Source organism: Nannospalax galili, unplaced genomic scaffold, assembly GCF_000622305.1.
Source record: "Nannospalax galili isolate Female #2095 unplaced genomic scaffold, S.galili_v1.0 scaffold1036, whole genome shotgun sequence".
Classification (NCBI taxonomy): domain Eukaryota; kingdom Metazoa; phylum Chordata; class Mammalia; order Rodentia; family Spalacidae; genus Nannospalax; species Nannospalax galili.
This window is the reverse complement of record NW_008337664.1, coordinates 849,600-864,521: the sequence shown is the minus strand read 5'-3', so window position 1 is coordinate 864,521 and position 14,922 is coordinate 849,600. Positions and strand designations below refer to the sequence as shown.

Genomic DNA, 14,922 nt, shown 5'->3' with positions numbered 1-14,922 from the left:
CTCCAGAAGGGTTAAGGTCTGAGCATGTGTTCACTATACTGATGACATAATTGGGGAAGCAGCAAAGAATCCATGCCCCAGGCTTCTGTCCTAGAGAACAAGCCCAGGTCTACCAAGAAAGCTGTGATGGTCCCATAGCTTGGGCTGAAGGGTCTCTGAGACTCATACATTGTACATAGCTGCTCTGCTTAAAGCTTAGTAGTTGCAAGCAGACATCACTTGGGCTTTTAGGAAAAGTTTGTGGGCCTGTGTGTCTTAATGAGTATTTTCAAGGTAGAACTGCATTTTTTGTGCTGGGGCTTACCTAGCATATGTGAGCTTTGGAGTTCCAGCTCTAGTGCAGAGGAAAGATCATGCAGCTCGTTTTTATGAAAAATTGTTTATGGAATTTATGCTAGCATTTGGGGGGAGGTTGGAGAAAGCCGCTTATTCAGAATATGACCACTGCCCAGTTACTAGAAGATTGGAAAGGGTTATGCCAGCTGCTCCACCATCTGCTACAAACATCAGGGGAGATCCCAAGAGGTACTTGTGTTCATAAATGGTTTTGTGTCTGACAAATAGTCGTAACTCAGCTGAAGCTCGAGTGTCTTAGACAAGGCTACCTAACTGCCTTCTGCAGGAAAGCTGCTCCTGGATAGAAACTTGGGAGCTCAGTAGCAGACTGTGTACAAAGACTGCACTCAGGACTGGCACATGCTTTCCCTCTTAGGACTATCTTGTCTGTTATATATGATTTGTACTATTTCATTAGATTTGTTACTATCCTTGTGACTATACTTTTTAAATTTAGAGGCATGGTCTCTGTAATAGCTCATGCTGGCGAGACACTCAGTGCTGTCTCAGCCTCTCGAGTGCGGGCATGGTATTAACGTGTTAGCATGCTCCACTAAGTATATTTTAGGTGTTTTAATTTTACTTTTTGAAACTTTGTTGGTGGGAATAAAAGTATAATAGATTTTATTTCACTTTTGTGGTACTGGGGATTCAACTCCTGTTTCATACATTCTAGGCCAGTGCTCTACCCTTTTTTGAGACAGGGTCTTAGCTGCCAGCCTGACCTGGAACTTGACCACTCCAGCCTTCTGAGTGCTGGAATTACAGGTATGAGTCCCCAACACTAGGCCAGAACAATGGGATATTTACAATGGGATTTTTCTTTTTTGAGACAGGTTACGGGCTGTCCAGCAGGACCAGCTGCATGACCCCAAGCCTAAGGCTGTATGAGACACTGGAAAGTTGCAGTGCTCATGGTCAGGCATATAAAGTTGTAGACAAGACAGTGTTGAGGGATTTTTCAATAATAAAGAGTGGCACATTTGACAGCTAATATGACCTTGCCGTAGACATACCCCTCACTGTCTTGAGTTGGGATTGAACTGATTGCAGTACAGAGCTAGACAGGGTTTGGCTAGTGAAACCCAAGAAGGCCAGCTGTCCTCTCATGTTAACGCAACTTGTCAAGAGTTTTTGTTGGTGGTCTTTGAAACTTGGATCCCGGGCTGACTTGAAACTCAGTATGTAGTCAAGGATGCCTTCTATCCGACTCCATCTACCAAGTGTTAGGTTTGCCGGGGTATGCAGTGTCTTGGTTTCTGCTGTGCTGAGGATTGAATTGAGGGTTTCTGGTGTGCTAGGCAAGAACTCCACTCCCTAAGTTACATGTGCAGCCTGGTTTATGGTAAATATTTTTTTTGAGGGCCACTGAAATGGCTTAGTCTGGGGTAAAGGCATTTGCTGTGGTAAAACAGTGGCCAAAAGTAAGTTGGGGAGGAATGGGTTTATTTTTCCTTACAGCTTACAGCTCATGGAGAACCAGGGGAGGATTCTGGAGGCAGGAGCTGAATGAAGCCCAGGCTACCGAGGAATGCTATTTACTGGCTTGATTCTGATCTGTGCTCTTCCTGCCTTTTATGAACCCAGGGCCACCTGCTTAGGGGTTGGCACCACCACGGTGGGATGAGTCCTCCCACATTACTGAACAATCAAGAAAATGGATCACAGACATGCCCACAGGTCAGTCTGATAGAAGTAATTGCTCAACTCAGATTCCCTCTTCCCAAGTGTGTTACATTGAAACTACTCCCCACAATTGAGCCCTTGTCAATTTGACACACCACAACCCATAAGTCAATCTTTCCATTTCTTATCCAAGATCTCAGAATACTATAAGACAGTACAACCATAAAAAATCTGTCTTGTCGACTTAACTGAGCTTTTATGAAATACAAAACGAGTTAACACTATCATTTCAAGAGGGAAGAACCAGGGCACATTCAGGCAAAACCAAAGTCCAGCATACACGTACAGGATAAAATCTGGGCTCCGAAAGGCAGTAGCAGCTCCACATCGCTGGCTCTGCCACACTGCCACTGTCCCTGGTAGTCATCCCACAGTCCTAGCATCTTGACAGTATGCTGGGGTCTTAATTGCAGGTGAGGCTGCACTTTCACCAATGGCCTCTCAGCCTCTTAAATTTCCAAGCCTCAGATTTTCTTCATGACCCCTTCAAGACTTCAAAACCAGTACCACGTGTGGCACTCTTACATATGAAGTTGGGCTACCAACCAGCTTGAGATGCATCCTTGGCTCCCCACTGGACCAGTTTTCTGTGTTCTAATGTTGAGGAAATAATTTCCAGATTCCACGTCGTTGATGCTGGTCTCCTGTTAAGAGTCTTGGAGGGACTCTCAAACTTCACTCTGAAACTTCTGAAGACAGGCCAGGCCTCCATTATCCACCTTTCCTTCAGCATTATTTTTAAGTTCCCATAGAACAGCTCACTAGACTCCAAGCATTCATTGTGGAATTTTCAGCCCAAAGTCCAAAAACTTTATATAGACAACCCTCCCCAAAACACTATGGTCAGTTCCATTGGCAGTATTCCACTCTCTGATACCAATTTCCATTTTAGTTTGCTTCTCTATTGCTGTGATGAAACTGACGAAAACCAACTTGGAGGATGTAAAGGCTTATTTTAGCTTACAGTTTGGTGTGTTACCACAGGCTGTCAGGGCAGAAACTGAGGTATAAACCATGGGCGAATGCTGCTTACTGGCTTGCTCTCCTGGCTTCTGCTCGGCCTGCCTTAACACGGGTAGCGCTACCAACAGTGGGCTGGGTCTCCCACATCACTCAACTGGCATTTCGCAGACATGTCCACAAGCCGGTCTGACGGAAGAAATTCTTGAGTCCTTTCCAGATGTGTCAAGTTGGCAACTGAAACTAATCTCACACCTGCTGAGCCATCTGCTCAGCCCTATTGGTATTTTAAGATATATTTTCTCCTTGGTCTGTAGGTTTTTACTTCAGAAGGCTTTATAAAAATTGGTTTAGCTTTCAAGAGCATTTTCCAGAGCTTTCCTTTCTGTTTTATTTTTGATACTAGCCCAATCTAGCCTCAAATTCCTGTCAGTCCTCAGAATGCTGAGATTGTAGGTCTGAGCCACCATACCTGCCCACTTGTCTTTTTTGAATTCCCTTTTCATTGGACAAATCTTATTTCTTCCAGATTTGTTTATTATTGATTTTATTATTCTACACTTACTGTAGAAAACTTCATAACAGACATCTGAGAAGTTAAGCCAGTTTCTGACCCATTGTCCAGAAATAAAGATTTGATAAAACTACATCTATCAGAGTTGCCTCCTGAGTTTGTGACAAGACTTGAGGCAGTTTCAGAACACAGGTGAAAACTGTAAAAAAGGCTTTTTCTCCTAATTTAAAAATCATACTTTGCCGGAAGTGGTGGCACATGCCTTTAATCCCAGCACTTGGGAAGCAGAGGTAGGTGGATCTCTTGAGTTCAAGGCCAGCCTGTTCTCCATAGTGAATCCAGGACAGCTGGGGCTACAGAGAAACCCTACCTCAAAAAGAAAAAAAAATACTTCTATTTTTATTACATTTTATTATGCGTGGGAGGGGAGCAGGGGCCAAAGAACAACTTCGACTGTTCTCTCCTTCCACCATGTTGCATGAGACTTCTGGAGACACCACACACACACAATTCATGCCAAATAGGGAACCCACCACAGACCAAAATAACAATACCCCTTTATTTCATTTGCCAAGTGCACTATGTGCAGTGCCCTCCAAGGCCAGAAGAGGGCATCGGATTTTTGTGGAACTGGAGATAGGAATGAACTGGTATCCATCATGCAGATGCTGGGAACTGAACCCTGAGTCCTCTGCAAGAGCACCGAGGGCTCTTAATCACTGAGTCATTTCTCCAGCCCCTTAAAACAAGTTTTTCCCTTGGGGGTTGGTTACCTGCCAGGAGTAGCAGTGACTCAAGCTGCAACTCAAGCTCTGTACCGCGCTGTGGGTGTCAGAATCTTCTCTTGGGAACTGGGTGGGCCAAAGTCTCCATGTGGTTGTTTACTGTGTCTGTAACCTTGGGATGGACCCTGGTGAATGCTGTAGAATTAAGCTTCCTCAAAATTTTACTTGGATCTCGAGAGCTTACCCTTCGTCCCTGGAGGCCATGTTTCAGTTAGGAGGAAATTGCTGATACTACATATTGCAGGACCTAGGATCAAACAGGTTCTTTGGCAGACTTGGTAGCAGGCCAGGTCAGCGAAGAGCTTGAGGGCATCAGTTCCAATTCTACCATAAGGCCTGGGGGCAAGCACCTTAACCTGGTGATTAATCTCACCTATATAGTTTGTATCTGCGTTTGTGTGTGTGTCACAGGTTAGTGCATGTGGAGGTCAGAGGTCAAAATCAAATGTCTTTCTTGATTGCCCTCCACCTCATTACTTGGAACAGGGTTTCTCACTGAATCTGGAGCTAATCAGTTCAGCTAGGCTGACCAGCCAATGAGCTCTAAGGATATACCTACTTTCCCTACCCCCTGCCAGCCCTTGGGTTACATACAGGTGCATGCTACTATACCTGGGTTTTAAATGGGTGCTGGAGATCAAAGCCAGGCAGGCACTTTACCAACTGAGCCATTTCTCCAGGCCCCTGGCAGTGGTTTCTGCTCTTTTTTTTTTTTTTTTTTGGATCATGTCTTACCGTGTAGTCCTGGCTGGCCTGGAACTTAATCAGGTGAGGCTGGCTTTAAACTTGCAGTGATTCTCCTGCCTCTACTTCTCAAGTGCTGGAATTACAGGTGATTGCCACCACACTTGGATTATTCTTTTGTTGTATAGTAGATATACTTAAATGCCAGGCTGGGGTGTATTGCACTCAGTTGTAGAACACCTGCTTAGTATGTGCAAGGCCCTGGGTTTGATACCCAGAGCTGGGTAGAACCAGTTGTGGTGGCACATGCCTGTAATCTGATCAAAGGGTGGAGTGGTGGAAGGTGGAGTACGGATGAGCAAGAATTCAAGATTATGGAATGGATGCTATGTAGTTTGAGGCCAGACCCCATCTTCCTGTCTTTTTTTTTTAAAAAAAAAGTGGGGGCTAGAGCGATGGTATAGTGGAGCACTTGTTCCTCTTGCAGAGGACCTGGAGTTCAGTTCCCAACACTCTTGGCCGCTAACAACTGCCCCTTAACTCTAGTTCCACGGGATCTGATTGATGTACTCTTCTGGTCTCTGCAGGCACTGCATGACAGGAGTGCACCCACTGGCGCTCCAATACTCTCTTCTGATTTCCACAGGCAGTGCACCTACATGCATGCAGGCAATACACTCGTACAAATAAAAATAATTTTTTTTTTAATTTTTACGTGTATGTGTGTATTGCCTGCATGTAGGTAAGTGCACCTGTGTCGTGCAACGCCTGTGGAGGGCAGAAGAGGCTGTCAGATCCCCTGGAACAGGAGTTAGCAGCCATGTGGGTACTGGGATTCAAACCCGGGTCTTCAAGAACAACCAGTGTTCTTAACCGCTGAGCCATCTCTCCAGCCCCTAATAAAATACTTTTTTTAAAAAGAAAATTATCCTTTGCTTTCTCTGCTCCCCAAGCCCTTCACTTACGAGAGGATGGCAAGGGAGAACAATTGCAATTGTGAGTGAAGCTGCCCTCCCTTCCCCCACTCCTGTCAGAGGGAGACAGTCTGAAGGAAGGGCTCTTTGAGATGCACAGACAGAAACCTGGAGAGGGATATCTCTCACCCCATGGCTGCCTCTACCTCCTCTCAGAGGAGGAAGACAGAAGAGCCTGTTTCCCTGGGGGCTAATTCGCTATCTAAATTCAGGCTGGCACCTTGTACATCCATCTGGAGCTGAGACCATCTCCATCCTGCATCTTACCATGTACCCCCGGCTCTGTCCCCAGGACAGCCTGGCTTCTATGTTCCCTCACACCCTGTCACCTTCCACACTGCACAACAAACCTGTGGTTTAGCAGGTAGGGTTTACTGATTCATGGTTAGGAGAGGACACTATGAGGCCCCTGGACTTCGGAGTGATTGCTCGGGGGTGGGGGTGGGGAGGTGGTGGTGGTGGTGGTGACAGCACACATTTAACCCCAGTTCATGGGAGGCAGAGGCAGGCGGATCTCTGAGACTGAAGCCATTCTGGTCTACATAGTGAGTTCCAGGACAGCTGTGACCACAGGGAGACTTCCCACCTCTGACCTCCCTTCCCCATACACAAAACAAAAAGCAGTGATTGCTAATAGGAACGGGATGTAGCTCAGCTGGTAGAACACTTGCCTAGCACGCAGGAGGCCCTGGGTTTGATCCCCAGCATCACACAAACCAAACTTGATGGTTTGGTGTAATCCCAGCACTTGGGAGGTGGAGGCATGAGGAGCATAAGTTCAAGGTCAACCCTGGCTTCAGGTTCGAGGCTAACCTGGGCTGCATGCGACCTCATCGCCAACAAAATACAACAGAGTGGCGGCATTTAAACAATGCCAGTGTTCGGCAAGCTAAGAGCAAAGCAGGCGTGCATGCGACAGGTCTCTGGTACTACACAGTGCACACAGGACAAGCAGCTGAAGATGGGTGTACTGCTGACCAGGCAAGAGCCAGTTTCACTCGGCTAGGATTGCGTACAGCCGCAGCGCTTCCCAAACCTTGGATTGCGATAACAGGTTTTCCGCTGCTTGGTTCCTGTTGGTAGATTCCTGCCGGTTGCCTCAGACTTCTCAGAGTTCCCTCTGCTTGAGACGGGACGGCCCTCCCTGCAGGGCGTTTATAGAGCATGTGCGAGGTGCCCCAGAGGGCGCTGCCGGGCAGGCTCTGGTTCAGTCCCTCTGGCCGCTCTGATCTTATCACCTGCTTTCCGGCTCGCTGACTTTATTTTGCGGGAGGAGTAGCGAGGCCATTTTGCCCTCGGGACGTTTGCTCGCTCCGTTTTTTCGTCCAGAGCATTTTCTCACCTTTTGAGGATGCGACTTGGAAGCCTCCTCTGGGTCCGATGCCCAGCTAGCATCCCTCCTCAGGCTCCAAAAGCCCAGCTCTGCCCCCCCCCCCCCGCCTGCAGGGCCTGTCTGTCCCAGTGACCCACTGAGCGGCTCTCCCTCCACTGGCCCTCCCGAGGCGACACTACGAGATGCACTCGCGTCCCAGGACACTGGAGGCAAGGTCGTGTCCCATGTGTTGGTCTCAGGGCTGTGCAAGATTTTCCCGGAATGGGAGGATCAAGGGAGCCTTACGTGGTGCGTTACTGGACTGGGTGCCCTGGGGACAGCGTCTGAGGCAGGGATCGATTATGAGGCTCTCAAAGTGGGATCTTACTGGGAGTGGGCTTCCAGCTACAAGGCCACAGGGAGCAACTCACCGGGGGATCCCTGCCCCCACCTCCCCAGCACCCACATAGGAGTCACAAGACCACAGGAAAGAGGGACCAGTTTAATGTAAAAATAAATTTGGGACATTCCCCTTCCCTGACATTGGGGACTTAACAATGTGCTCCAGAGAGGAAGGTCTCCAGAAGGGAGGAGCAGAAGGAGACTGGAAGGGCAGAGGGCACAGCAGACCTTCCAAGCTGGTCCTGTGTTCAGCAGGTACTGGCAGAGCCTGTGGAGAGTTGGGACAGCAGCTTCAAAGTGACACAGTTCCTACACTGCCCCCCTCCCCCATCCTGCAACCCACAGAGGCCCAGCTCACTTGGATTGATGAGTGGGGTGGCTTTCCCAGTTACCGGGCTAGAGAAAGGAAGCCGTTAGCATTAGATAGAGTAGCACTGAGGATCCCCTGTTCTCTCACCCCATTCTGTACCCAGGCACACCCTTTTGCTTATTTATGCATTTATTTGATTCTTTTTGAGACAGGGTTTCATGTAGCCCAGGTTAGTCTTGAACTTGGTTTGTAACCAAGAATGATCTTGAACTGCAGATCTTCCTGCCTCTCTCTCCCAAGTGCTGTGATTACAGGCATATGCCACCACACTCAGCTGGGGGTACACCTTAATATTCTTCCATAGTAACTTCTTATATCAGAGGGTGGGGTTTTCCCTGATTTGGGACTTGTAAAAGGGATGATTATCTTCAAACAGTAAATCCTACTTGAAGCCCAATGAATAGCCAGGCTGTTCTCTCAGGCTGTTCTCTCTAGATCTTAGGGTTTTATAACCACACAGGTCTGCGCAGCTGAAGGCACATAGACCAGGGCCACTGTCTTACCTGGGTTGCTGATTGTGCCTGCATTTGCATTTGCCACCTGGGAGAGAAGAACCTAGTGAGACCCAGCTGAGTCTGAGCCTCCTGCTCCCCACTCTGCCAATGCCCCCCTACTCACTCAGGGCCATGGCAAATCCAGCGATGCACAGGAGCGCTCCAATGATCACTCCGCCCAGTTGCAGACTTTCCCAGTCTTGATGGTGGTCATGGGGAGGGGGACACAGTGAGCTCAGACCATCCAGCACACCCACACATTCATTCAGAAGGTATTTATGGGGCTGGGAGTGTGGCTTTGTGGCAGGCATTTACAAGTACCCACTTGCCCTATAAATAAATACTTGCCCACATGGCACTTACATTCCAGGCAATGAGAAAGAAACTAAGCCATTTAATAGGTACATCATGTAATATATGTGCCATGAGGAGAGACACGGGGAAGAATCCAGAGAAAGAGACAAGGTTCTCTGGGCTCAACTTAGGCCTCCAAACCCTGCTCCGTGTTCTGGGGTACTGTCTTTCCTCACTGCATTGAGCTCTCACAAAGAACAACAGGTTTGATGTCCTGCCTCATCTTGTCTGCATTGGGCTATGCACCATCCCCATCAATTTGGTTGGCAAAGAGGTTCAAAGTAGACAAGGATGGGGAGTTGGATAGGGAGTGTCAGCTCTTACCATAGTAGAAAGGACTGTCTTTATCTGCAGTAAAGAACAAAAAATATAAAGACCAGAGCCAGGAGATGGTGTGGATCTTAGAGGTGGCAGAGCGCATTTGCAGGGGTGCAGGCAATGGAGACACTCACCAATCAGGTCGTTGGCTTCCAAGGCAGGCAGACCTGGGTGGGAGAAACAGTGGGGATTCATCATACTGGTGTCTAAATAAGTCAGCTGTGGGGCAGGGGATCTGGAAGGTAATCCTAGGTCCACTAGGTCCCTTCCTTAGACCTTTACCAGGCCCAAGCAGGGCTGGGCTTTTGGTGTTCACCCTGATACCCATGACTTCCCATCCGTAGTCCTTCCTGCTTTTGACTTCCTGCTATTCTTTCTTGTGTACTGAGTACAGTGGTTGCTTCTCAGAGAAGCTTCTGGCAGGGTCATGCTCCTTGTCTGTCTCTTGAAAAAACTGGCCTTCCTTGATGTGCATGGTGTATCTATGGTCCGTTTTCCACAGGTCAATGACTCAAGAGCTATTAGAGCTATCTCTTCAGTGTCCTCATTCCACCAGCACTAACATTTCATGCAGCTGACAGTTTGAATGTGAACAGGTTTATTGGGCACCAGCTGTCCTTTGGGGAGGGGCTGTCTCATCTCCACTGCCTTGGTGGGTGGAGTTCACGGAGGACTCACCTGCTAGCACCAGGAACAAGGCACAGGATACTCCCTCCATGTCAGGATACAGGGTGGGGCTGCAGGGCTGCAGAGTGAGATGCAGGGGTAGAGGTGGGTGGGCTTGGACCTGTGGCCTGACCTACCTCAGCCCCACAGCTCACCCCATTAGCAAGCAGAGGCAGGTGAGGACAGAGCTGGTATGAGAATGGGGGTATGAACCCCACATCTTACACTGAGCCATCTTAGGAAAGTGCTTTCTGCTTTCACATCTAGAGAGGGTACCAGTGACTGCCTAGTTATGTGGACTGGTTAATTCTAGTTAAGTGCTTAGAACAGTGTGCCCTGTAGTGGCCACAGAGAGCTTTGTGAAGATCTTTACAAAGATACTATCATCTCTACTTCATAGGAGGGAAAAAGGGGGGAAGGGTTCAGGAAGTGTAACCAGACGCCAGGTGGTTGTTCTAAGTCACACCTGGAACTTGACTTTCCTAATCTTACACAGTGGTGATCAGGCCATGGGCTATTCTATTTGAAAAGATCTGGGCCTGAGGTGGCCAGGTTGAATTACAGAGAGTCTCATAATCTAGTACCAGGGTTGGAGGGTGCAGTTCTAGGTCTCTACCTCAGTTAGGGACCCCACTCCAGGCAGCCCCAGATTCTATTCAGCCAGGATAGATAGATAGTATTGGCTGGAAATATCTGCTGGTATGTGGGACATTGCTCTGTTCACCTGTGTCCCATCTACGTGTTGTGTGTGGCAACCCCAGTTTTTGCATGTTTGTGGCCACAGGCTAGTGTCAAGGGTCCAGCTCTGCAGCCAGTGACTATGTGCACAACCTAACTGCTATAATGAGATCACACAGGTCTAGTGCCAGCTGGCTGGGCTCAGTTCCCTCTCATAGCCATGTGGCTCTGTGTAACTTAACTTCTCTGGGTTTCAGTGTCCTGCAGATATTAGCAACCTTGTAAATTATGCAGATGGAATTAAATGAGCTGTGATTTGTCGATCCTAAGACATATGCCTAGCACTGACCGTACACCTGCTACAGTATACACAAACCACATGGCCTTTTGCCCTAGGAGGGGAAGTAGATGACAGGCTTCTGAACATGGGGGTTGACAGTCTAGGCCAATCTCTGGAGCTGGCTTCCTTTTGCCCTCCATGGTCTCTCCTACCCCTTCCCTCAACCTGGATCTCCTGGATTGCATCTTATTTTCAGTCCACATATAGTTCTGCTAAAAGCTGGCTCGCTCCTCTTACTCCGAAACCACTGCCACATGGGGTCACAAAGTCAGAAGTCTCTGGGCCCCAGAAGGCTGGCATCTCTGTCCTCAAAAGTCCTAAACAGTAGCTCACTTCTCAGAGTCATGGGGCAGGCCCCCACCACCGCTTCATCACATGGTCCTTGGACCAGTCCCTTCTATCTAGCATACTGAAGTTCTAGCAAATGGCTACTCACCTTAGAGCTCACCTGAGCCAGGCTGGTGCAGGGTGCAGAGCAGGTCTGAGGGCAGTCCAGGTGGGTTCTGGCTTTTTAAAACCAGGGGTTCCGCCCAGGGCCACACAGCAGCAGTCTGGAGGGAACTGGTCCAACTTCTTACACTCCTATAGTCAGCCCTCCCCACCTGCTCTTTAAGGACATAGCTCACCTACCACACCCTGGGGAGAGCCAGTGCTGGATCCCAGTCTGCTTAGAGCTAAGGGATGAGCGAATGGGGTGATGGGCCTGCCCCCTATAGGAGAAAAGGGGTTTCCTTAGTCTGTCTAGGTCTTAAAAGAAGATCCCAGGGCCAGTAAGATGGCTTAGTGGGTAAAAGTGCTTGCCACCAAGACTGATGACCTGAGTTTGATCCCTGGAATCCACATGGTGGAAAGAACTGGCTCCCTCAACCTCCCCAGGCATGCCACATGTGTGTGTGCAAGTGTACACACAATAAATAAATAAATAAATAAATAAATAAATAAATAAATAGAAAGAAGGCCCTATGGGTTTGGGGGTTCTGGTTTCTTGTGCCAGCAATGAGGTTGCAGGGCTGTGTGGGGTACCTTGGGTATGGTGGTGTGGATGATGAATCAGAGAATCTGTGGTTGGTCACCTGGCTTGTTCTTGGACCAGTGTTACAGCGGTGGAGGGCTGCGGCTGACGGGAATCCATTGCTTCACTTACCCTTTTTGCCTGATACCACATGATTCAGGGTAGAATCAGAAGCTGCCCAGGCCTGGCTTACAAAGAGGGAAGTGCCAGGCAGAGGACAGTTTGCTTTGTCCACTGCTGGCCAGACTTATCCAGCCATGTGCCTTTGGAGGACACTAGATCTCTCTGCCCTGCTGTTCCACATGCTTCTGTTTTGTCACATGAGGAAGACTTGTCTGCATCTAGAAGGTATGGGGAAGGGCTGGGGGTGTCTGGCCTGAGTAGGCTGAGCAGAGCGTTGAAGGGTGGATGGATGGGTTTTTCAGTGGCATGGAAGTGGAAATGGGTAGACTCTGCAGGTCCGAGAGCCGCTGGCTGAAGAGAGAGGCAGAGGAGAGTCTCCTTGAGCAATTCTTTAGCCTTCTCTACAAAGGCAAAGCTGGAGGGCTGGGGTGACTCCTATGTTCTGGGGCATGGGGGATACAGCAAGATTGCACAAAACCCCCTTGACCTGTTATAATCCACCACTCCCATTGGTGAGGCCTTATCAGCATATTGTCAGTCCCTGTTCAAAACCATGACCCCCCCCAACATATTGCCCCCCAGCCATAAAGCAATACCTGTTAAAAACAGGCCCTTCTGTCCTTATCAGGCCCCAGGGCCTTTACAAACACCCACCCACAGAACTCTATCTTGGAATACTTAAATTCACCTGCCACTTGAATCAGTACTGTTGCTAGTCAGCTTCACACCCTCATTGACTAATAAAGGTCAGTTTGGATCTTGGAGGTTGGTTTGTTCCTTTTTCCACCCTGAGTCTTTTCCCACTCCTACTCCCAACCGGAGTGGCCAGCGTGAGATGCTCAGGTCAGACCTCAACTCTGGATGGGAGGGTTGGAGAATAGATCATTGGGCTTGGGCGCTTGGTAAGGGGTCTCTGGGGACTAAGCAAAAAATCTTTGAGCTGGTGAAAAACCTCTCTCCTCAGAGAGACAGTATCTTTTCTTTATCTGGGAAGGTCCTGAAGGATGGGGACTCTTCGGGGGCTTTCTGCCTAAGCTTTAGTGACTAGAAGTGGGGGCTGGGTGGGAAAGAAGATTGCCTTCTGCCCAAACTCAAGAGTGCCACAAAGACTCAGTCAACTCTGTGCAAACATAAACTGGAAGAGCTCATATATATAAATTTTTTTTTAAAGTCTTTTTTGAGACAGGGTTTCCCTGTAGCCCCAACTGGTCTGGAAGCAGCAACATAGACCAGACTGGCCTCCATCTCATGGACATCATCCTACTTCTGCCTCCCTAGTGCTGGGATTAAAGGCATGCACCACCAAGCCCAGACTCACAGACATTTAAAAAAAAAAAGATTTGCTTTTATTTATATGCATGTGTGTATGCCACATGTATGGGGTGTTTGTGAAGGCCAGAAGAGGGCATTGGATTCCCTACAGCTGAAGTTACAGGTGTTGTCAGTCATCTGCAGTGGGGGATGGTGGATAAAGGGAGATTGCACAAAAATGCCTTGACCAGGTCCTCTGGAAGAGCAGTATGTACTCTTAACCAGGGACCCATCTCCAGGAAGGAAGGAAGGAAGGAAGGGAGGAAGGGAGGGAGGGAGGGAGGGAGGGAGGGAAATAAATGCTTGTTCAGAAGCATAGCAAATTACGTTGTGAAAACAGCCTTCACTGTCAGTCCAAGCCCTCAGGAATCACATTCTGAAAGATCTGTTGTTCATCCTAAACATTCCTAGTAGGTGACAGGACATTTTGATAAACATTTTCTTGTGGGTTTTTTGTTTGTTTTGTTTTGTTTTTCTCTTTGGGTGGTGCTAGGAGTCAAACTGGGCCTTCTGGATTTGATTGTATTTTGAGACAGGGTCTTTCTAGTTTGCCCAGGCTGTATGTAAACTTAGAATCTTGCTTCAGCACCTGAGCAGCTCAGATTACAGGCCTGGTGGCTTAAAACAAAAAACAACAAAAACTCTACTTCACAAATTTGCATTTCATTCTTGTGCAGGGCTGTGCTAATCTTTTTATGTTTCCAACTTCAGTATACATGCTGCTGATGAAAGCATGAAAACATGCGTTTGTGTGTGTGTGTGTGTGTGTGTGCGCCATCTATATATGGGTGTGCATTTGCATGTACAGATCAATGGTAGGTATCTTCCCATATACTTTTTACTTTTTAAAATTCTTTTTAGGAGCCCAGTGTGGTAGCACACTCCTTTAGTCCCAGTACTTGAGAGGCAGAGGCAGGCAGATCCCTGTGAGTTCGAGGACAGCCTGGTCTATATAGTGTGTTCCAAGCCAGCTGGGGCTACAGGGATACCCTGTCTCAAAAAGATACAAAGAAAACCAAAAACCTCTTTTTAGAATACCTTTTATTTATGCTTTGACAATTTCATACAGGAATATAATGTGTCTTGACCATACTTACCCACAACTCCACCCTCTGAGTCCTCCTGGACACCCCCTAACATGTTACCTTCCCACTGACAACGCCCCCTTCTTTCAACATGTGCATTTTGTCCCCTCTCCCATGAAGATTTCTTCTTCCTCCCTCTCATGGGCCCTTTCTAACCCCTCCTGTGTTCTACAGATACCCCAAATGAAAAACACAAATTTTTTTTTTCCTTTGGTCTTTTTGAGACAGGGTCTCCCTGTAGTCCCAGGGAACTACTGAACTACTGGCCTGGGACTCTTTATGTAAACCAGGATGACCTTGAACTCAGAGATCTGCCTGCCTCTGCCTCTTGAGTGCTGAAACCAAAGGTGTGCGCCACCACAGTCAAATCTAAAAATTCAAAGCTAGGATCCACATTTGAGGGAGAACATGTGGGTGGCCTGGGTTTCCTCACTGCGTATAACATTTTTCCAGTTTTATTCACTTTCTTGTGAATTTCATAATTTTATTTTTCTTTACACCTGAATAAAATTGCACTG

The 14,922-nt window shown here is 48.0% G+C and overlaps 1 protein-coding gene and 1 non-coding gene across 2 annotated transcripts; both read right to left on the bottom strand.

The window, feature by feature from the left end:
• Positions 1 to 7,740: 7,740 nt before the first annotated feature.
• On the bottom strand, positions 7,741 to 11,336 carry Fxyd4 (FXYD domain containing ion transport regulator 4). The gene is made up of 8 exons (XM_017798056.1): positions 11,310 to 11,336; positions 9,868 to 9,934; positions 9,324 to 9,356; positions 9,196 to 9,219; positions 8,642 to 8,716; positions 8,527 to 8,563; positions 8,012 to 8,049; positions 7,741 to 7,921 (listed from the first exon to the last, which is right to left on the bottom strand). Exons 2-8 carry the CDS (start codon positions 9,905 to 9,907, stop codon positions 7,902 to 7,904), a joined length of 267 nt encoding a protein of 88 aa, XP_017653545.1. The 5' UTR covers positions 9,908 to 9,934; positions 11,310 to 11,336; the 3' UTR covers positions 7,741 to 7,901.
• A 2,615-nt stretch (positions 11,337 to 13,951) lies between these two features.
• On the bottom strand, positions 13,952 to 14,054 carry LOC115070290. Its single transcript, XR_003849474.1, has one exon. It is a non-coding gene; the product is annotated as a U6 spliceosomal RNA (small nuclear RNA).
• Between the last annotated feature and the right edge of the window lie 868 nt (positions 14,055 to 14,922).

Coding starts and splice junctions, on each gene's coding strand:
- Fxyd4 (XM_017798056.1), bottom strand. CDS start 9,907: ATGGAGGGAGTATCCTGTGCCTTGTTCCTGGTGCTAGCAG. Junction 8,564..8,641: donor TGGATTTGCCATGGCCCTGA/GTGAGTAGGGGG, acceptor CTTCTCTCCCAG/GTGGCAAATGCAAATGCAGG. Junction 7,922..8,011: donor CACCCCACTCATCAATCCAA/GTGAGCTGGGCC, acceptor AACTCTCCACAG/GCTCTGCCAGTACCTGCTGA.